The following is a 23,408-nucleotide window of genomic DNA, read 5'->3' on the forward strand; positions in this document are numbered from 1 at the left end:
GCAAGTATGTAATTGGAGGTTCCTGAATGACTTGTGGTTGCTTGCATGGCATTGTCTGCGTTGAAATAACATAGCAGCGTATAATTAGAAGCAATACAATTTCCCTCCAACCATGTTAGCTGTGAAACTGCTTGGCATAATAGCATGTGGGTGGCCATGACCATCACCAGAGGAGGAAAGGAATGCTTCGGTAAAAAGAATGTCAACCTGTTTTTTTAAAGCCTAACCATACAGGTGATTTTAAAGTTCATGTTTGTTGCGGTAGATTATGCACTGACTTAAGAATATATTAATTAATGTAAGTTATGTGCTGCACCAGTTCATAAATCCCCACAACCTCTAGCTGCCTGCTCAGATTCCCCTTCTTTCAATCACTCTTCAGACATGCCTCTTAATAGGCTATGTGCAGGGACAGATTTATAGCTTGAAAGCCTATGGCTGGGTACACACATAACATAACATGTAATGCTGCGTTTTATGTCATGTTTCATTTCATGTTGTGTGCGTTTTTTGTGCGTTTTTGCTGTGTTTTTACTGTGTTTTTGGTGCATTTGCGTTAGCGTTTTGTACTGCGGAAGCATTTTTCAAACGTTTTGTGTGCGTTTTAATGTGTTTGCGCTTTGCATATACAAAAATCATATGCGTTTTGTATGCGTTTTTTCATGTGTTTTTCTTTTGTGTTTTATGCAAATCCCTAGGAAGCGGAAATACATCACAAATTTTTTTTTTTAACAAAAATGCATAGAAAACCCAATGGAAAAACCCATGGAAAATGCATACCATTGCGTTTCCATTGACTTTCATTATGTGCGTTTTTGCTGCGTTTTTGAAGATTATGCAACAAAACCTGCGTTTTTGAAAACGCATGCATCAAAAACGCATATGCGGTTTTTTCCTGTGGCCCACAGACTTCCATTAGCGGCAAAAACGCAGCATTTTCCACAACGCTTGCATTTCTGCTAAGTGTGCACCTAGCCTATAGGTACAGATGCTCTGGCACCCTCAAATTCACCCACTGGGCAAATAGGCAAATCCAGATCCAAACTTGGGTGTGCCCATCCAGCTCTCTCCTCTAAGAGGCAGTGACATCAGTGCAAATCTAGGATGATGAGCTGCCTCTCAGCATGCTGGTGCCTCTAGGCTTGTGCCTAGTGTGCCTACTGCTAAATCCAGCTAAAACCTCGCTAAGAGTCTGCATGGGATTAGCTGACAAAGCAATCATGCCTCATCATACCCCTGAAATTAAAGGGGGTGTTCTTTACCCAGCCTTAATGTGAGCAGACAGCTGTAGGTCACTAAAGGTGTGTTAACAACTATTTTGAAGAACAACTTTCTATGCTTACTTTATTGAAAGTAATGTTGTATTAAATGCATAAAAACTGTGCCTGAACTGCAAGTTTAAGGCCTCTTTCACACCAAGACTTTGCGTTTTAGGGGACGTTAAGGCCGCATAATGTGCCCCTAACGCAACGCATGGTGGTGTTGATATTGGACGTCAGATTGAGCCACATTATGCAGCTCTTGGTGCACTGTTTTTGTTCTATCTATACTGATAGAACAGCCGCTCCAGGATAGTGATGGGAAGTCCGGATCTTTTCAAGGATTCGGATGATTCGAATCGGATCATTGAAAAGATCCGGATCTTTAAACCGAATCATTTGAATCATTTTACTAGGGAAGAAGACTGGGGGTGAAATGACTAGCAGGACAGGACTTTCCCTGCACTGTACATTCTGTATGTTCCTGTTTCTTCCAGACAGACATCCACTGTGAACCAAATCATTCATTGTGATAATCCGACTCACAAAAAAGATCCGGATCAAATGAACGAATCATTCATGATCCGGAAAACACTACGAGTCCAGGTTACAACGTCACCACAGTGCAGTGAATATTAATTAGCCATGTGGCTAGTCGCTGAGCATGTGCAAGCAGTCTAACACAGCTAAAGCCCAGTATAATGCACAGCATGCTGCACTTTCATTCAACGTGTAGCGTTACAATGTAACACAACCTGGGCACTGTGAACAGCACATTGATTTTTCATTACTGTGAGTTGGGCTGCGTTACTGGCTGCTGTAATGTGGGACTTTAACGCCCCACTGTGAAAGCAGCCTGAAGGAAAATTGAAGCCAGAGGGATATGGAGGCTGCCATATTTATTTCCTTTAAAGCAATACCAGTTGCATGACTATCCTGCTGATCCTCTGCGTCTAATACTTGTACCCATAGACCCTGAACAAGCATGCAGCAGATGAGGTGTTTCTGACATTATTGTCAGATCTGACCAGATTAGCTGCATGATTGTTTCTGGTGTTATTCAGACATTAATGCAGCCAGATAGATCAGCAGGGCTGCCAGATACTTGTATTATTTAAAAGGAAATAGATATGGCAACCTCCATATTCTTCTCACTTCAGTTGTTCTTTGAAAACGAAAAGGTCGATTTGCATTATACATTGCCCCTTTGCAGTACATCACAGAGATTAACAAACAAAAATGTATTCCCACTTATCAAGGGATGAAGATGCCTCTGTAATAAGCGCATTGGAAGATGGGCAGTGATGTGCCTTCTGCATCTACTGGATTCCCGATTGGTCTATTCCCATTGCATGATATTTGTGTACTGCATTATAATTCTACTAGCTGATGGCCGACATTGCCCGGTATGTATTTGGCTGGTGTTGGCACCACCCACTTTTTCTAACCCTAACACACAATTACTTACTCAATAACCTAGTTTGTGAGCTTTGCGGTCTTTGGCATCAATAATTTGCATTGAAATGAAACAAATCTGATTGGCTGTTTGTGGCTCCAACTTCCTTTCTGAATTTGAACCCCAGTCACCCAATGACCAACTGTACCAGGTTTGAGGCTTATGGCATTAACGGTGCAAGAATGGCAGCAATTAAATATTCCCCTTGAAAAATCAATATTTGAATTTTGATTGCCTTTTGTAGGCTCCACCCACTTTTCTGAATATTAATCACAGTCATCCAGTGACCAACTGTGCAAAGTTTGAGAACCCTGCCATTACCAGAGTAAGAATGGCTGCAGTTTACATTTTCACAGTGAAATTTGTATTTGTCTCCGCCTACTTTTTTGGTTATGGTAATAAAAAATATCCCTTTATTCTAGGTAATGTACTATGTGTGTGCCAAATTTCATTCAAATCCGTTCAGCCATTGTTGCGTGATTGAGTAGCAAACATCCAAACTTTCGCATTTACAGGATCTTCTAAAAAAATTAGCATACTGTGATAAAGTTCATTATTTTTTGTAATGTACTGATAAACATTAGACTTTCATATATTTTAGATTGAAATACACACAACTAAAGTAGTTCAAGCCTTTTATTGTTTTAATATTGATGATTTTGGCATACAGCTCATGAAAACCCAAAATTCCTATCTCAAAAAATTAGCATATTTCATCCGACCAATAAAAGAAAAGTGTTTTTAAAACAAAAAAGTCAACCTTCAAATAATTATGTTCAGTTATGCACTCAATACTTGGTCGGGAATCCTTTTGCAGAAATGACTGCTTCAATGCGGCGTGGCATGGAGGCAATCAGCCTGTGGCACTGATCAGGTGTTATGGAGGCCCAGGATGCTTCGATAGCGGCCTTAAGCTCATCCAGAGTGTTGGGTCTTGCGTCTCTCAACTTTCTCTTCACAATATCGCAAAGATTCTCTATGGGGTTCAGGTCAGGAGAGTTGGCAGGCCAATTGAGCACAGTAATACCATGGTCAGTAAACCATTTATCAGTGGTTTTGGCACTGTGAGCAGGTGCCAGGTCATGCTAAAAAATGAAATCTTCATCTCCATAAAGCTTTTCAGCAGATGGAAGCATGAAGTGCTCCAAAATCTCCTGATAGCTAGCTGCATTGACCCTGCCCTTAATAAAACACATTGGACCAACACCAGCAGCTGACATGGCACCTCAGACCATCACTGACTGTGGGTACTTGACACTGGACTTCAGGCATTTTGGCATTTCCCTCTCCCCAGTCTTCCTCCAGACTCCTTGATTTCCGAATGACATGTAAAAGTTGCTTTCATCCGAAAAAGTACTTTGGTCCACTGAGCAACAGTCCAGTGCTGCTTCTCTGTAGCCCAGGTCAGACGCTTCTGCCGCTGTTTCTGGTTCAAAAGTGGGTTCATGCTTCCATCTGCTGAAAAGCTTTATGGAGATGAAGATTTCATTTTTCAGCACGACCTGGCACCTGCTCACAGTGCCAAAACCACTGGTAAATGGTTTACTGACCATGGTATTACTGTGCTTAATTGGCCTGCCAACTCTCCTGACCTGAACCCCATAGAGAATCTGTTGGATATTGTGAAGAGAAAGTTGAGAGACGCAAGACCCAACACTCTGGATGAGCTTAAGGCCGCTATCGAAGCATCCTGGGCCTCCATAACACCTGAGCAGAGCCACAGGCTGATTGCCTCCATGCCACGCCGCATTGAAGCAGTCATTTCTGCAAAAGGATTCCCGGCAAAGTATTGAGTGCATAACTGAACATAATTATTTGAAAGTTGACTTTTTTGTTTTAAAAACACTTTTCTTTTATTGGTCGGTTGAAATATGCTAATTTTTTTAGATAAGAATTTTGGGTTTTCATGAGCTGTAAGCCAAAATCATCAATATTAAAACAATAAAAGGCTTGAACTACTTCAGTTGTGTGTATTTCAATCTAAAATATATGAAAGTCTAATGTTTATCAGTACATTACAAAAAATAATGAACTTTATCACAGTATGCTAATTTTTTAAGAAGATCCTGTACAGGTATAATATTAGTGAGATAACTAGTCAGCTAGAGAAACCCTCCTCATATCTAAAAGATGTGTGTTTTGATGTCTCAGTAAGCAACAGTTACATGTTCTACTTGTGTCATTTTAGGTGGTCACATCAATCCTGCAGTTTCATTTGCTATGTGTTTAACTGGAAGATTAGACTGGGTCAAGCTCCCTTTCTATGTGAGCGCACAGTTTTTGGGTGCCATCACTGGGTCTGCTTGTGTTTTTGGTGTGTATTATGGTAAGTATATTTGGTAAATGAGACCTTGCAAAATTAGTTTTCAAAACAATAATATGTAACAACTGTGCAGACTCCCCACCCCACACAAAATATGCAGGCTTTTTTCTGAGAAAGGTTAAAAAAAAGTATGACAATTTTAGTAACAAAACAATCAAGCAGAAATTATATTTCACTGGTCCAACTATTTCTTACATTGAAAAGAAAGGAAATATTGCAGGATATCTACCTCTTCAATTATCAACCGTCTCACCTATAAAAAACTCACATAACCTAACAAACTATATAGGAAACCCGGTATAAACAAGTACAAAATGTATTAATTTATCATGATTTCCAAAAAATTAGCTACAATTCACATGATTAAAAACATTTAAAACTCATCAAATATAGCATATCTGCAATAGGGTTTTTACCCGGAGCAATATAGATGCACCTATAGATCACAAGTTATCGGTATTTATTTCATTTCAAATTATCTTCAGGCCCCTTTAATCACAGGTAATCCCACTGCATTAGCTATATTGGTCACCAGCAACAATTCTTCAGTCCAACACCGTGTGCCATTACAGCACGCCTCTTTCAAATGAAATACGCTCTCATTACGTACATGCATATATATATATATATACAACCTTGCAGCCAAAGCATCAACCAGACTATAGACTCAGGTTAGCTTTTCCATAACGCTCCAAATCCACACACTGCACTGCACTGCACTTAGTTTTCTCAGCCAGAGCACAGCTCTATTGAAATACGCCTGTGGGATGCAGCCGGCAAAGCTGGTACTCGCATAACCTGCACGTTGAATCTGCTTATTACAAAGCTTTCCAGATTATCCATGCGGATGCCAATCAGCTTCTTCAGACTTGATGACGTAGATACGCTCACACTCTGCTTTTATGCTGGTGCAAGCGTCTACGTGTATTTTTGTACACATGACGCATTGCGGCTAAGAGCTGTTGAGAGCTCCATCTTGTGGACCTTTTTCAGAATGCAAACCGGGCTGCCTATAAGAACACCTTCAAGTTCATATCACTATTCAGGTCATATGGTTGCATTGAATTACATTTGTATATCCATAAGGATTCTTTCTTCAGCAATTGTTCATCAAAATCGCCCCGTCTAGGGCTAATATTCAATTTATATATCCCCATAGCACTTAAGTATTTGGGGTCAGAATTGTGAACATTCTTGAAATGCATAGCTATTGGGCTCTTTTTCATATTTGGCCTTAATATTATTAACATGCTCTTGTATTCTGGCTCTCAATGATCTATATGTCTTTCCTGTATACATTTTATTACATGGGCATTGTAACTGATATATCACCTTTTCAGTAGCACAATCTATATAATCCATGATCTTGAAGGATGCAGATTTATCCCAATTAAAGAAGGTCTCCCCCTTTCGCATATAGGGGTACATCAAGCAGTCGCAACTAAAATTAATGATTACATTTATATGGGGCTACTTGGATGGCGTATTACTAGAATATTATCACTGAAGCTAACACCCCCCTTTGCCTGTAGTGAAAGCCAGGTGTGTATTTTAGTCCAGTAGTTATTGGAGCTCTGCACATTATGGCAGAAAAATCATTCAGGTATAGGTTCACCCCACACTGAAGCTATGTCCCCCCTCTTTGTGCCTGTAATGAGTGTTGGTGTATACTTTAGTCCAGTAGTTATTGGAGCTCTGCACATCTATGCAAAAAAATCATTCAGGTATGAGTTTTGAAAGCGCTGCCATTCCTCCTGCTGTATGAATTGAATGTAAGTATACTAGTGGCCAGCTGCATTCACTGTTTCAAAATCACTTCACAAAGCTTTAGATTAGAATTTAGATTACAATTTGCATCTGCTTTGCATTCAGGGCGTGTATTTCGTTCCAGAGGGGCTCTGCTTTGCCTTTGTAGGCTTGCAATCAGATGCATCCATGAGCGCTGTCACCAGTCTGTATGTTTGTATTACTAGAAAGGGAGATTACATTTTTGAAAGTAGATGTATATACAGTGCCAACATTCTACATATTACCAAAAACCCACAAAAACTTAAAAAATCCCCCTGGCCGCCCCATATTGTCAGGCAATAAAGGCACATGCCTTACATTAAAAGATTAGTTCACATCATATGTTGATACTAATATAAAACATATACGGTAAGTATTGTATATGTAAAGTTCAGCAGAAATCAACATCATCTTAATGAAAATGGTCAAAGTAAAAAAGTGAATAAAGGAATAAAGCTGATGGGCTGGGATAAAATGCTAATGGAGTAGAAGGGAGATAACAGATATCACGGTTTTGTTTTGCAGATGCATTAATCAAGTACACAGGTGGAGTTCTTACAGTGCATGGTCCAAACGCTACAGCACATATTTTTGCAACCTATCCATCTCCATATCTGTCAACAATTAATGCAGTTGGAGATCAAGTAAGACCTTTTGTTGTCCACAGATATAAAATAATAGTCACTCAGTTTAGGCAGGGTTTTGTAGACATTCCAATAAAGATCGCTGACAACTTAGATAATGTAGTATCATTGTTGAATATTATAATAATATTGTTTTTCAAGTTATTATCAGTGTTGCCTCTGTGAAAAGAATGGAACAATTTAAGTGTAACTTGGGTATTCATATTACATATATGTCCACTTTCTTACCATGGCATGTCCATTCACTTCTGATTTATCTATCCTTTGCTGTTTGATTTGGGACAAGCTATTGCAGTAAGTAGTGCAAGCCTAATACCATGTGACCTTGCAAGACCTCTCATACCTCAACCCAACCTAGTCAAACCTTAAAGTGTACCCGAGGCGACATGTGACATGATGAGATAAACATCTGTATGTACAGTACAAAACATATTAATAACCAGGCTGTTTTACTTGTTTTATTTTGCTACATGACAAAGTTAATTTTAGGCATGGAAGTGACAGCTTCTGTCTTGTTAATAGACATCCTTGATAAGCAAATTACAGAATACAACTTCTGACTGAGGGCAGAGAGAGATAAAATGAACGAACTATTGGCCTTTTTCTAACTCTGAGACACTTACAGTAAAACATTCAACTTAATTTGTAAATGTTTAAATATAAAAAAAAAAACCTGCGGTACTTTAAAAAGTCATTTTTAGGAGTAGAAGGATATATATAATTGTTTATATCATCAGTTCGCCCGGGCCAGTTCTCTCATGAAGCTAGGAGAAACACTTGCAACAGGCGCAGAGATTACAGGGGTAGCATTTTTGTAATGTGTGTTCACGCTTCCAGCATGCAGTCAGAGTAGGAGGAGAAGCGAGATTCACAGCCAGCCAGTGCGCTATTGTGTTGAGCTGCAGCATGTCATGTGAGAACATTAAAGCGGTATAAAACCCTGACATAATATTCAATAAAAACATGTTTTCCTACTTTTTATATGCCATATGGTTATCATATTTTCATTTGTTTATAAGTATTATTATTCATTTAGAAATGATATGTTCCCAAAAGTAATTTTTTTTGCTTTGTGAGCTGACTTTGCATTTTATTAATAACTGGTTTTATTCATTATGTATTGAATTCAGAAATGCTTTGAGTCTCTGTCTGTGTCCAGCAGCTTCTCCACTGCCAATTGATACAATTAAGTAAACACAAGATAACATAATCTACACTTTGGATGCATCTAGATTTCTCTGCACTGAACTTTCTAGCCCTGTGTGTAACCCTTTGAATGCTGGTCTAGTAAAAAAAAAATGCTGGTTGTGTATAATATGCTGTAAATATTTTTTTAGAGCAAAGAAGAAATGCTGGGTTATATTCCACTTTAAATGAAGAAGAGCAAATTGTCGGTTGCTCATGGGGGGTTGGTTCGGGTGCATCCTCACAAGTTTGCTTCAGGCAGCAAAAAGTCTAGAACCGGCCCTGTCCATCGCCACTAGTTACCATAAGCCCAACCTGCCTCAGTGCCTGGTATTCCCCAACTCTGCTCTGTGCACCTGAACTTTAAAACTTTTCTTCCGAAATGCCTATCTCTCTTTCACCTAAGCCTAGGGCACATGGCACTATGTCTGAATCTAACATATGGCCCACTCACCTTAACCAAGTTAATATTATCCCTTGAAGTCCTAGCTATTAGCTAATAACTCTACCCTGACTCTAGCACTTATCTAAAGCCTAACATGAAGCTTACCACCCCAAACTCCAATACAGACCTTTCCCGATCTCTCTAACATGAAAAAACAGTGATTCGCGTCAGGAAGGAAAATCACAATGATTGCTTGGGTGCAGTTCTTGTGCCCAAGAACAATGAGGAACTCTCTATTCATGTCATGATGCCACCCTGGCTTAAGGATATTAAGTATAGACTTTAGCATGATCTGCCACCAGCTTTTTTTCCATTAGGCATAACATAACGTGAAAGGCTGCATTTTATGTCATGTTTTATGTTAATGTTGTGTGCATTTTTTGTGTGTTTTTACTGCTTTTTTCATGCGTTTTGCAAGCGTTTTAATGTGTTTGCAGTTCACATGCTTTTTTCATGCCTTTTTAAATCACTAGGAAGACAGCAGGAAGCGGAAATACAACATTAACAGAAATTGTGTTTGGAAAAAAACTCATATAAAAACGCATGGAAAACGCATGAAAAATGCATACCATTGCATTCTCATTGACTTTCATTTCATTATTAGCCATTAGGGTTTTTTTATTTGCATATGACTTCCTTGTCTGTCTGCAATGTCAACTTTATCCCACTATTCAGCAAGGCTTGGTGTACAGAGGCGCCAAAGTAGAATAAAAACGTTTAAAAACCGTCTAAAAGAGGGGGATGTTCAGGTGGACTTACCTCCCTCAAAAATATAAAACTCAATTGAGTCACAATATATCAATACAAAAATATTTTATTGAACTCCACTTAGTGCAACGCGTTTTGCAGGTGTGGTCTTGCTTCATCAGACAAACAGGAGTATAACTCAATGGGTCTAGATGCAGAAGTGAGAGGTCTAGATGCAGAGGCGCTCACTTCTGCATCTAGACCCATTGAGTTATACTCCTGTTTGCCTGATGAAGCAGGACCACACCTGCGAAACGCGTTGCACTAAGTGGAGTTCAATAAAATATTTTTGTATTGATATATTGTGACTCAACTGAGTTTTATATTGTTGAGGGAGGTAAGTCCACCTGAACATCCCCCTCTTTTAGATGGTCTAGATGCAGAGGCGCTCACTTCTGCATCTAGACCCATTGAGTTAAACTCCTTTTTGCCTGATGAAGCAGGACCACACCTGCGAAACGCGTTGCACTAAGTGGAATTCAATAAAATATTTTTGTATTGATATATTGTGACTCAATTGAGTTTTATATTTTCGAGGGAGGTAAGTCCACCTGAACATCCCCCTCTTTTAGACGGTTTTTAAACGTTTTTATTCTACTCTGGCGCCTCTGTACACCAAGCCTTGCTGAAATCTTGAGTCCACCCTCGGTGGAGGGGTGCTACCCCGTTTCCTATCTACAGAGAGCGACATCTTAATAACCTGAGTGGGGTCAGGTTCTAATACTCCCCACCTGCACTTGAAGTGGTTGCCTATGGGTAACCCATGTTTGTGAGTATATCTAAATATTTTGCTTTTAACCACAACCAACTTAACAATACTACACCATATCGGGCTCTCGATTTCTCTTTGTTCTTCCAAGCTTCTCCCACTTAGTGGTGCTCAAATACCCCTTTTCAAAATTCGAGTTAGGTCGAATTCGAATAGTAAATTATTCGAGATCAGTCGAATATTCGAGTCGAATAATTTTTACTATTCGATTCGACCTCGGAATTCGAGCTCACTATTCGAGTCGGTATTCGAGCTCATTATTCGAGCTGACTATTCGAAATGGCCTTAAATAGCTTCCAACACTTGTTTTGAGGGTGAATGATGCAAGAAACCTCTTTTTTTCCAAGTAACAACAGCAAGTGATTATGTGGGGATGTTCCTTTAAAAAAAAAAAGTTGAAAAGAGAAGTTGTGTCCAGAAATTTGTTCAGTACTGTATATACTTCTTCTTCTTCTTCTTTATCTTCTATATCTTCTTCTTCTTCTTCTATATCTTTTTCTTCTATATCTTCTTCTTCTATATCTTCTTCTATATCTTCTTCTTTTATATTGTCTTCTTCTTCTTATTCTTCATCTTCTTCATCATCATCTTCTTCATCATCATCTTCTTCTTCTTCATCTTCTTTTTCTTCATCTTCTTCATCTTCTTCTTCATCTTCTTCTTCATCTTCTTCATCTTCTTCTTCATCTTCTTCATCTTCTTCATCTTCTTCTTCTTCTTCTTCTACATCTACTTCATCTTCAACTTCTTCATCTTCTTCTTCTTCTTCATCTTCTTCATCTTCTTCATCTTCTTCATCTTCTTCATCATCATCTTCTTCTTCTTCATCTTCTTCTTCTTCATCATCTTCATCTTCTTCTTCATCTTCTTCTTCTTCATCATCTTCATCTTCTTCTTCTTCATCTTCTTCATCTTCTTCATCTTCATCTTCTTCATCTTCTTCTTCTTCTTCTTCATCTTCTTCATCATCATCTTCTTCTTCTTCATCTTCTTTTTCTTCATCTTCTTCATCTTCTTCTTCATCTTCTTCATCTTCTTCTTCATCTTCTTCATCTTCTTCTTCTTCTTCTTCTACATCTACTTCATCTTCAACTTCTTCATCTTCTTCTTCTTCTTCATCTTCTTCATCATCTTCATCTTCTTCATCTTCTTCATCTTCTTCTTCATCATCATCTTCTTCATCATCTTCATCTTCTTCATCTTCATCTTCTTCATCTTCTTCATCTTCTTCTTCTTCATCATCTTCATCTTCTTCTTCATCTTCTTCTTCTTCATCATCTTCATCTTCTTCTTCTTCATCTTCTTCTTCTTCATCATCTTCATCTTCTTCTTCTTCATCTTCTTCATCTTCTTCTATATTGTCTTCTTCTTCACTTATTTCTCTTTTCAAATTTTTTTTTTTAAAGAAATGCAGCTATTTTTGAGCGTAACAAATAGCTGGTGGCGCACGCATGTTGGAAGCGCCATTGTATGTGCTCCCTGGCAGTGGCACACAGACAGCAGGAGGTAAATTCAGCAGCAGGAGGAGGAGGATGAGTGTGTGGCAGCAGGCAGTCAATGAGGCAGGCAGCGTGACATAATAGCCCTGGTACCTAGCGGTGATACCAGGGCTGTAAATAAACACAGCAGGCAGGAGGTCCCAGACAGCGGTCGTGCAGCCCACATTGTGTCCAATACACAACTGGGACAACACAGTTTTCAACCCGGGCACCTCAGAAAAATTAAACCTTTTTTTTTTTTTTTTATGGTTTTGTAGTTTTGGTTTTACAACCAATTACACAGATATAGCTATTTTTTGACGTAATAGCTGGTGGCAGAGTGGCAGCAGAAGGTAAATCTGTGTACCCTGGCGTTGGGAAACACAGACAGACAGACAGCAGCAGCAGCAGCAGGAGTAATGGAGGAGTAATGTGAGCAGCTATTGTTTGACGTAATAGCTGGTGGCAGAGTGGCAGCAGAAGGTAAATCTGTGTACCCTGGCGTTGGGAAACACAGACAGACAGCAGCATCAGCAGGAGGAATGGAGGAGTAGTGTGAGTGTGGCAGCAGGCAGGCAGCGTGACATAATAGCCCTGGTACCTAGCGGTGATACCAGGGCTGTAAATAAACACAGCAGGCAGGAGGTCCCAGACAGCGGTCGTGCAGCCCACATTGTGTCCAATACACAACTGGGACAACACAGTTTTCAACCCGGGCACCTCAGAAAAATTAAACCTTTTTTTTTTTTATGGTTTTGTAGTTTTGGTTTTACAACTAATTACACAGACAGATATAGCTATTGTTTGACGTAATAGCTGGTGGCAGAGTGGCAGCAGAAGGTAAATCTGTGTACCCTGGCGTTGGGAAACACAGACAGACAGCAGCATCATCAGGAGGAATGGAGGAGTAGTGTGAGTGTGGCAGCAGGCAGGCAGCGTGACATAATAGCCCTGGTACCTAGCGGTGATACCAGGCCGTAAATGAACACAACAGGAGGTCCCAGACAGCGGTCGTGCAGCCCACATCGTGTCCAATACACAACTGGGACAACACAGTTTTCAACCCGGGCACCTCAGAAAAATTAAACCTTTTTTTTTTTTTTTTTATGGTTTTTTGGTTTTGTTTGTAAAACAAATTACACAGATATATAGCTATTGTTTGACGTAATAGCTGGTGGCAGAGTGGTAGCAGAAGGTAAATCTGTGTACCCTGGCAGTGGGAAACACAGACAGACAGCAGAAGGGCAGTACACAGCAGCCCACTGTAGGTGTAAAATGTGTGGCTGCAGGCGACGTAATAGTCAAAGTGAACCAGGCTGGCTTAGTGAGCAGGAGCCAGGAGGTGGTAAAGGGTGGTAAGGCACATTAACGATGGTTCTTAGCCAGTTCATGTCCCCCTCTCGCCGACAACAGGGGCCAGGAACTCGCCTTCCACCCACGCCTGGTTCATCTTGAGAAACGTCAGTCTGTCCACAGACTTGTGAGACAGACGTGAGCGTTTCTCGGTGACCACACCACCAGCTGCACTGAAGCAGCGCTCGGACAGCACGCTGGAAGGGGGGCAGGACAGCACTTCCAGGGCGTACTGCGCCAGCTCGCTCCAGATCTCCAGGCGCTTGACCCAATACTCCATGGGATCAACAGGGGCATCGCTGTCAAGCCCGCTGTAGGACCCCATGTAGTCAGCCACCATGCGGGTCAGGCGCTGGCTGTGACCGGTGGAGGATGCTGCTGCATGCACCTCCTCTCTAGTCACTGCTGCCGGAGCCTCTACAGTCCTGTAGAGCTCGTGGCTGAGAGACAGCAGGTCTGTGGGGCGCTTGCTGCTGGATGCAGGCACCTGCTGCTGCCTCTGTGCTGGCTGCTGGACAGTGGGGGTGGAAGGCTGGGGGAAGGCTTCCTCCAAGCGCTCAACAAGGGCCTGCTGCAAGCTCCTTATTTGTTGCGCTGGGTCTCCTCCTGCAGGCGGCAGGAACTGGCTCAACTTCCCCTTGAGGCGTGGGTCCAACATCATGCTGATCCAGATGTCCTCCCTCTGCTTCATCTGGATCACCCTGGGGTCTCTGCGCAGGCACGTCAGCATGTGCGCTGCCATTGGGAAGAGGCGGGCCACGTCTGCTGGCACATCGACGGCAGTGCTGCTGTCCTCATCCTCCTCCTCTGCCTCGTCAGCCTCATCCTCTCTCCACCCCCGCACCAACTCAGCTGCACTGTGCTGATCCCCCTCATCAGCAGCAAGGTCAGGGACCTCCACCAAGTCCTCCTCCTCCTCCCCCTCAGAGGTGGACTGTGCAGCTGCTTGCCGCTCCTGCTGGTCCAAGGCTGCCGCTCCCTGTTCCAGCAAAGCATCGAGGGCCCTGTTCAGCAGACAAACCAGGGGCACCCACTCGCAGACCATAGCATGGTCCCTGCTCACCATGTTAGTGACCTGCAGAAAGGGAGCCAGCACTAAGCACACCTGCTGCATGTGCCTCCAGTCATCATCGGGGACGATGGACGGGATGTTGCTGGTCTTGTCCCTTCTCTGAGCGGCGGAAACAGTGGCCAGGGCAAGGTACTGTTTGACAGCGCGCTTCTGTTCAACCAGACGCTCCAACATCGCCAGGGTGGAGTTCCAGCGAGTCGGAACGTCAAGGATCAGCCGATGGCGTGGCAGATCCAGCTCCTTTTGCACGTCTTCCAGGCTCGCACAGGCTGCAGCCGAGCGCCGGAAGTGACGCACAACGTTCCTTGCCGTTTCCAGCAGTTCGCCCATCCCCTGGTAGGTGCGCAAGAACTTCTGCACCACCAGGTTCAGCACGTGGGCAAGACAGGGGATGTGGGTCAGGTTTCCCCTGTCTATTGCGGCAACCAGATTGGCCCCATTGTCGGCCACCACCTCTCCGACTCTGAGGCCTCTGGGGGTCAGCCAAATCCTCTCCTGCTCCTGGAGTTTGGCCAACACATGGGTTGCCGTCAGCTTGGTCTTCCCAAGGCTGACCAAGTGCAGCAGCGCTTGGCAGTGGCGGGCCTTCACGCTGCTGCTGAGGCGGGGGGTTTGGCCAGGTGTGCCGGAGGATGGCAGAGGATCGGAGGAACCTGCTGCAGTTCCCCTGACCCTGCGGGGTGGCACCACCCACTGTGTTGCTGCTGCTGCTGTGCCCGCTGCTGCTCTCCCATCCTCACCCCCTTCCACCAAGCTGACCCAGTGGACAGTGAAGGACAGGTAGCGGCCTGTCCCGAAGCGGCTGCTCCAGGAGTCCATGGTGACGTGGACCCTTTCACCAACCGCGTGCTCCAGCCCTCGCTCCACATTGGCCATCACAAAGCGGTGCAGTGCAGGAATGGCCTTGCGGGAGAAAAAGTGTCTGCTGGGGAGCTGCCAGTCTGGGGCTGCGCAAGCAAGCAGCGCACGAATGTCGCTCCCCTCCTGCACGAGCGTGTACGGCAGGAGTTGGGAGCACATGGCCCGTGCCAGCAAGCCGTTCAGCTGCCGCACGCGACGGCTGCTGGGAGGCAGAGCCCTAACCACCCCCTGGAAGGACTCGCTCAAAAGGCTCTGGCGTGGCCTTTTGCTGGCACGGGAATCAGCAGACACAGCGGAGGAGGCCACTGAGGACTGGCTGCCAGAACAGGCCTCAGTGTCGGCGGCAGGAGTTGCAGAGGGGGGAGGAGCAGTGCGTTTCCGCACTCCTGCTGGTGCTGCTGGAGGAGCAGGAGGGCGGGTGGCTGCTGTTGCTGCTGCTGCTGAAGGCTGTGCAGTGATGGGTGTGGTGCCACTGCCAGCACCAGATGCCTTCAGCCTCTGGAACTCCTGATGCTGGTGGAAATGTTTCGCAGCAAGGTGGTTGATGAGCGAGCTGGTGCAGAACTTTAAGGGGTCTGCACCTCTGCTCAACTTCCGCTGACAGTGGTTGCAAGTGGCGTACTTGCTGTACACTGTGGGCATGGTGAAAAAGCGCCAGATTGGTGACAGAAACATCCCCCTACGGCATGGAAGCGCTGCTGCCTGTCTCCCTGTGGTGGTTGGGGGGGGGGGGCTTGGGGGGCTTGGGTGCGGCTGGTGGTGGTACTGGCAGATGCTGCTGCTGCTGAGCCTGAGACACCAGCAGGCTGTGGGACCTGCCTACTGCTGCTGCCAATGCTTGCAATGATGCGCCTCCTTGCAAGGCCCACAAGAGCATCCTCCTCCTCCTCCTCAGAGCTGCTGAGGACGACATCCCCTGGAGGTGGTGGCACCCAGTCTCTGTCTGTCACCGGGTCATCATCATCCTCCCCCTCCTGAAACATGTCCTGCTGGGATGAGGACCCCCCCAAACTCCTCTCCTGATGCATGGATGGGCTGCTTGACTGTCGCCACAGTCTTGCTGTCCAATCCCTCATCCCCCAAAGTGCCCATCAGCATCTCCTCCTCAAAATCGCCAACAACAGCAGACAATTGACTCATGATGCCTGGGGTCAAAAGACTGCTGAATGACAGGTCGCCAACTGACGGTGAACTGGCCTCCTCCCCAGGCCCTGCTGGGCGGCTGCTGCGAACAGGGGTGGTGGTGGTGGTGGTGAGGGTGGAGGCCTCAGATGCAGAGCTGATGGCGGGCTGCTCATCCTCCGTCATGAGTTGCACCACAGTGTCTGCATGCTTTTCCTCAATGGGACGTTTCCGACCCGGCTGGAGGAAAATCGGAGCAGGTGCTACACGCTGCTGCTGCTGTGTCTCTGCAGCGTGAGTTGCAGATGCTCCTGCTGGGCGGCGCCCAAGGCGTCCACGGCCAGTGGCTATGGGAGGAATGTTAGCCACTGACGCTGCTGCTGCTGCTGCGGAACTGTGCATGGTGGCGCGCCCGCTCCCGCGGCTTGCCACAATGCTGCTCCCTCTCCTCCTGATTCCCTTGCTGCCCTTCCCCTTGCCCAAACCGCGCTGGCTGCCACTTCCAGACATCTTCGATGTTTTGGGCGTATAGACAAAAGTTTTTTAAAAGGGCGGGTGAAAAGTGGGGTACTTTAATGGAGTGGGTTGGTGGGTGAGGTGACTGAGTGAGTGTCCCTAGTACAGTAAGTAAGTAGTAACAGTCAGGAAGTACAACTAGCAGTTACAACTTACAATAATCAGTAGTAATCACAAGTAAATTTAGTGTGTGTACACTACAGACAGTGAGTGCACGCACGTGCAAACACGCGCAGGAGCTAGCCTATGAACAGTGACTGAGTGAGTGTCCCTAGTACAGTAAGTAAGTAAGTAGTAACAGTCAGTAAGTACAACTAACTAATTACAATAATCAATCAGTTATCAGAAGGAAATAGAGTGTGTGTAGTGTGTACACAGACAGTGAGTGCACACACGCAGGAGCAGCTAGTAGCCTATGAACAGTGACTGAGTGTCCTAGACTCCTAGTACAGTAAGTAGTAACAGTAAGTACAACTAACTAATTACAATAATCAATCAGTTATCAGAAGGAAATAGAGTGTGTGTAGTGTGTACACAGACAGTGAGTGCACACACGCAGGAGCTAGTAGCCTATGAACAGTGACTGAGTGTCCGAGACTCCTAGTACAGTAAGTAGTAACAGTGAGTACAACTAACTAATTACAATATTCAATTACAATAATCAATCAGTTATCAGAACTTGGAAATAGAGTGTGTGTAGTGTGTGTACACAGACAGTGAGTGCACACACGCAGGAGCAGCTAGTAGCCTATGAACAGTGACAGTGAGTGTCCTAGTACAGTTACAGTATATAACTACAATACTAATACAATCAGTAGTAAAGGACAGCAGAAATACTGGTATAGAATAGAGAGAAATAAACAGAGGACAGGAGGACAGCTGCCCACACAGGCAAGGCCCTGAGGCCTAAAGCTGTAAGCCTGCAGCAGCTGTGTCTGTCTCTATGTAACACAAAAGCTACTAACTAAAATACAATGTCTAACTAACTAACAACAATATAGGTGTGTATAGGAGGTGTATGTGAGCAAAAACGCTAGGTAAATGACCACAATAAAGCTCTTGCTAAGCCAAAGCACAAAGGAGCAACTCTCTCTCTATGCAAGTCTCAGGCAAGGACGGAGAAACGTAACATGGCGGCCGCTATTTATAGGGTAGGGGCTGGCCAGGGTCCCCCTCTGTGATTGGCTGCCGTCAGAGGGCCTGGGAGCCCTCTGATTGGCTCTAAGGACATCAATCTGGGCTATGACGCTATTCGAGCTCGGTACCGAGCTCGAATAGCGCCGTTTGCTCGAATAGCTCGAATAGTGAATGGGCTATTCGCGTTTACGCGAATAGCCCATTCGAATAGCTGCAGCTATTCGGAGCTCGAATACCACTGCTCCCACTATTCACTACCCTTATTGACCACACTGGTATCATACAATCATCTCTTTCTGTCATGTCACTGGATCTGACCTTTTAAAAAATGGAGAAATATGGAGGCGGCCATATTTCTTGGTTTGCATCATGCTGATCTTTTATTCATGAGTAGTGTCTGAAATCACCTACCTGAACAAGCATGCAACAAATCCAATCAAAGTTAAGACAAACATATGATGTGCATGCTTGTTCAGGGGCTATGGCTAAAAGTTTTGGAGACAGAGGATCGGCAGAGCAGCCAGGCAATTTGCATTGTTTAAAAGGAAATAAATATGACAGCCTCCATATCCCTTTCATTTCAAGTCTCTTTTAATTATATACATATATACACAGTATACATATATTGTATTCAAAAAGCGCCAACATATTACGCAGCACTGGACATTAGTTAAGGTTACAGACAATATTTAAGGGTAACATACAGCAATAAGACAATACAGGAATACATGCAAACCAGATCACGCAGCACAGTATGAGTACCAGGTAATGTTTAGTCAGTCACTGGATGAGAGCATGAAGATTAGGCAAGTTAGGTTCACTCAGATCTATAGGATGGGTGTACGGTAATAGATGTGCGCGATCAGGTTGGAGACATAAGGAGGAGGAAAGGCAACCGCATTGGGCCCTTGGGCCAGAGGGGCCCCAAGAGGCCCTCCCTCCACCACCGTATTAGCTATCTATTGGTCCTTTGCTCATAATAATCACTTTTATAGATACTTTGAATAGTAGTAATCATTAATAAACTGCTTCCCATCCCCTTCTTGCACCTCTGACACTGTAGTTGCCATTGGCAGGTTTTGGAGCACCGTCTCAATTGCTATGTATAGAGCGCTTGGGGTTCCCAATGTAAAACTTGCATTGGTGCCCACAGCTCCTTAGCTACGCCACTGGAGGAGGACCCTGGCCGAATGCTCACAATCTAGAGCACAGGTGTCAAACTTCAGGCCTGGAGGGCAAGATCCATGCCAGTGTTTAGGATGGACTGAGAGAGGAATGTGTTGGACCACACCTTTCCTGATTTAGACCCATTGATTAATTTGAGCTGTGTCAAAAATGTGTGAGGACCTCGGCCCTCGGCCCTCGAAGGACCGGTTTGACATCCCCGATCTAGAAGGAGAGGTAGGGACACAAAAGGTAGGGACCAGAGCTCAGCTACGGGTTTAGAGCTCCAGTGAGGGGGGGGGGGGCACAGTGAAAAGGTGAGTTTTTAGGGCCTTCTTTATTTCCAAAAAGCAGGGCATTAGTGTGTTTCAGGATGTGTCTGAACCATATCATTAACTTGTCATAGCCCAGGACACTGTAGGAATTGATCTATATTGATAGAGATTCATTTTTAATACCAAAAATGTAAAGCTCTTTTAAATGTATCATGTACAAGTTGTTTTCTCATCTATCATACAAACTAACTCAGAGATTATATGTTTTTTTTAAAGGTAATGTCAACAGCACTGCTGCTTATTATGGTGTTTGCCATATTTGACAAGAAAAACATGGCTGCTCCTAAAGGACTAGAACCGATTGCAGTTGGCCTCCTAATTCTGCTCTTAGGACTGTCTATGGGGATGAACAGTGGATGTGCTATGAACCCAGCTAGAGACCTAGGACCGCGTATCTTCACTGCAGTGGCTGGATGGGGCTATGAGGTTTTCACGTATGTGATCCCAGTCAGAGAAATCACTTCTATTTTTCATGCTTGTCTTTGGCACCATGTAACATTAATGTCACTTTATTTCAGATCTCTCATAAAATCAACATATTAACCTCCCTGGCGGTAAGCCCGAGCTGAGCTTGGGCTATGCCGTGCAGGGGGAGATCTCAGCCCCTGGTGCAGCGATTTATATGCTGTAAAGTGCTGTGCGCGCAGCCAGCACTTTGCTAGCCGCGTGCACAGCTTGATCGCCGCCGCTCCGCGGCGATCGGCCGCACGCAGCGGCTGAAGAGGGCCCCCGCCAGAGCCCTGCGCTGCCCGGATCAATGAGTTCCGGGCAGCGCTATGGGCTGAATCGGGTGTGCCTGACGTCATCCCGATCGTCGCCATGGCGACAGGAGAAGCCAAACAGGGGAACGCGTTATATACGCGCTCCCCTGTTTGCTATAGATGCCGGCGACGATCGGACTAGAGGGCCACATGCGCCCTCTAGTGGTGTTTCATGTAGCTACCACTCTGGTAGCTTTACATGAAACAAAATAAAAATTTAAAAAAAAAAGGATTTTTTCAATTTGGAAAAAAAAATTAACCGCCAGGGAGGTTAAAGATATATGGTTTCAGTATTAAATTAATGAATAGGGTTAAGTATCTTTCTTACCAAAAACCCAAAAAGTTCCATTTATATGGCTAACTTCTTGCCCTTGAGATAGGAAAAACATGAACAAATTAGTTAAGGTACCCATACTCTCATCAATTTCTGCCATCAATATATGGCCATTTCAACCACTCGAATCGAATCATCTAGATATTGATGCAACAGGCAGCATGGTCGATTGACCGATCGATTGATTGATTTCTGGCCAAATTTGATTTTGATTTTTTTTTATTTACTTGATCGGTCTGGATGGAAAATCTAGGTCAATCGGCTGCTGGCGGCTGATTGATGGCCCATAGCGTTGCATTTGGTCAAATAGTGCAATGCTGCATTTTGATGGATTTTCAATAGATTTCATACTGAAATCTATTGGAAATCTGTTCCTAGCGTGTAGCACACATCAGATAGATTCTGTGTTCTGTGTTAAATAGTCTTAAAAACAATGGTGCATGAGCCAGCCTGGGGCCCTGAGAACTCTCACTGCCCGGGGCCCCAGAACCAGCACCCAACACCACATGTGAGCGCAGCCAAAACCTTGGAGCTGCCACCCCCAAGGCCTGTCTCCTACTGCTCTAAAACTTACCAAACACACAATTGGAGAAACTCACTCCCAAACAGTTCTCTGCTGCTTTATAAAGCCTGCAGGCTGCTTATAAGCCAATGAGAAATGCACACATATAATACACCAAGCTTGCAGTGATTAATCAAGCAGAAGCTGAGCAAGTCAGCCAGTCAGTTGGAGAGGGCTTCAGTTGCATATAGACAATGGCTATATGACCAGCAGGGGGCACTAGCGTGCAGGATATTCCCTCTCATCTGCCCCCCTCCTAACTAAACTGCATGGGATACTACAATAAAATTAAAAACAATGGTGCATGAGCCAGCCTGGGGCCCCGAGAACTCTCACTGCCCGGGGCCCCAGAACCCGCACCCAACACCACATGTGAGCGCAGCCAAAACCTTGGAGCTGCCACCCCCAAGGCCTGTCTCCTACTGCTCTAAAACTTACCAAACACACAATTGGAGAAACTCACTCCCAAACAGTTCTCTGCTGCTTTATAAAGCCTGCAGGCTGCTTATAAGCCAATGAGAAATGCACACATATAATACACCTAGCTTGCAGTGATTAACCACTTGAGGACCTAGGGCTTTCTACCCCTTAAGGACCGGCCACTTTTTTTCCATTCAGACCACTGCAGCTTTCACGGTTTATTGCTCGCTCATACAACCTACCACCTAAATGAATTTTGGCTCCTTTTCTTGTCACTAATAAAGCTTTCTTTTGGTGCTATTTGATTGCTCCTGCGATTTTTACTTTTTATTATATTCAGCAAAAAAGACATGAATTTTGGCAAAAAAATGATTTTTTTAACTTTCTGTGCTGACAGTTTTCAAATAAAGTAAAATTTCTGTATACATGCAGCGCGAAAAATGTGGACAAACATGTTTTGGATAAAAAAAAAACCCATTCAGCGTATATTTATTGGTTTGGGTAAAAGTTATAGCGTTTACAAACTATGGTGCAAAAAGTGAATTTTCCCATTTTCAAGCATGTATGACTTTTCTGACCCCCTGTCATGTTTCATGAGGAGCTAGAATTCCAGGATAGCATAAATACCCCCCAAATGAACCCATTTTGGAAAGAAGACATCCCAAAGTATTCACTGAGAGGCATAGTGAGTTCATAGAAGATATTATTTTTTGTCACAAGTAAGCGGAAAATGACACTTTGTGAGAAAAAAAAAAAAAAAAAGTTTCCATTTCTTCTAACTTGCGACAAAAAAAAATGAAATCTGCCACGGACTCACCATGCCCCTCTCTGAATACCTTGAAGGGTCTACTTTCCAAAATGGGGTCATTTGTGGGGTGTGTTTACTGTCCTGACATTTTGGGGGGTGCTAAATTGTAAGCACCCCTGTAAAGCCTAAAGGTGCTCATTGGACTTTGGACCCCTTAGCGCAGTTAGGCTGCAAAAAAGTGCCACACATGTGGTATTGCCGTACTCAGGAGAAGTAGTATAATGTGTTTTGGGGTGTATTTTTACACATACCCATGCTGGGTGGGAGAAATAGCTCTGTAAATGACAATTTTTTAATTTTTTTTACACACAATTGTCCATTTACAGAGTTATTTCTCCCACCCAGCATGGGTATGTGTAAAAATACACCCCAAAACACATTGTACTACTTCTCCCGAGTACGGCGATACCACATGTGTGGCACTTTTTTGCACCCTAACTGCGCTAAAGGGCCCAAAGTCCAATGAGCACCTTTAGGCTTTCACAGGTCATTTTGCGGAATTTGATTTCCAGACTACTCCTCACGGTTTAGGGCCCCTAAAATGCCAGGGCAGTATAGGAACCCCACAAATGACCCCATTTTAGAAAGAAGACACCCCAAGGTATTCCGTTAGTAGCATAGCGAGTTCATAGAAGATTTTATTTTTTGTCAAAAGTTAGCGGAAAATTGATTTTTATTGTTTTTTTTCACAAAGTGTCATTTTCCACTAACTTTTGACAAAAAATAAAATCTTCTATGAACTCGCTATGCTACTAACGGAATACCTTGGGGTGTCTTCTTTCTAAAATGGGGTCATTTGTGGGGTTCCTATACTGCCCTGGCATTTTAGGGGCCCTAAACCGTGAGGAGTAGTCTGGAAATCAAATTCC

The 23,408-nt window shown here is 44.0% G+C and overlaps 1 protein-coding gene across 1 annotated transcript in view; it reads left to right on the plus strand.

Moving 5' to 3' along the window:
- The window catches only part of AQP9 (aquaporin 9), an 85,644-nt gene that overhangs the window by 27,035 nt on the left and 35,201 nt on the right, over window positions 1-23,408 (plus strand). Inside the window, exons 3-5 of the mRNA XM_068275516.1 lie at window positions 4,904-5,041; window positions 7,352-7,470; window positions 19,871-20,088. Coding sequence (XP_068131617.1) covers window positions 4,904-5,041; window positions 7,352-7,470; window positions 19,871-20,088 — 475 coding nt within the window. The remainder of the gene's footprint in view (window positions 1-4,903; window positions 5,042-7,351; window positions 7,471-19,870; window positions 20,089-23,408) is intronic.

The sequence above is a fragment of the Hyperolius riggenbachi genome, chromosome 3 (genome assembly GCF_040937935.1).
Source record: "Hyperolius riggenbachi isolate aHypRig1 chromosome 3, aHypRig1.pri, whole genome shotgun sequence".
Taxonomy (NCBI): Eukaryota; Metazoa; Chordata; class Amphibia; order Anura; family Hyperoliidae; genus Hyperolius; species Hyperolius riggenbachi.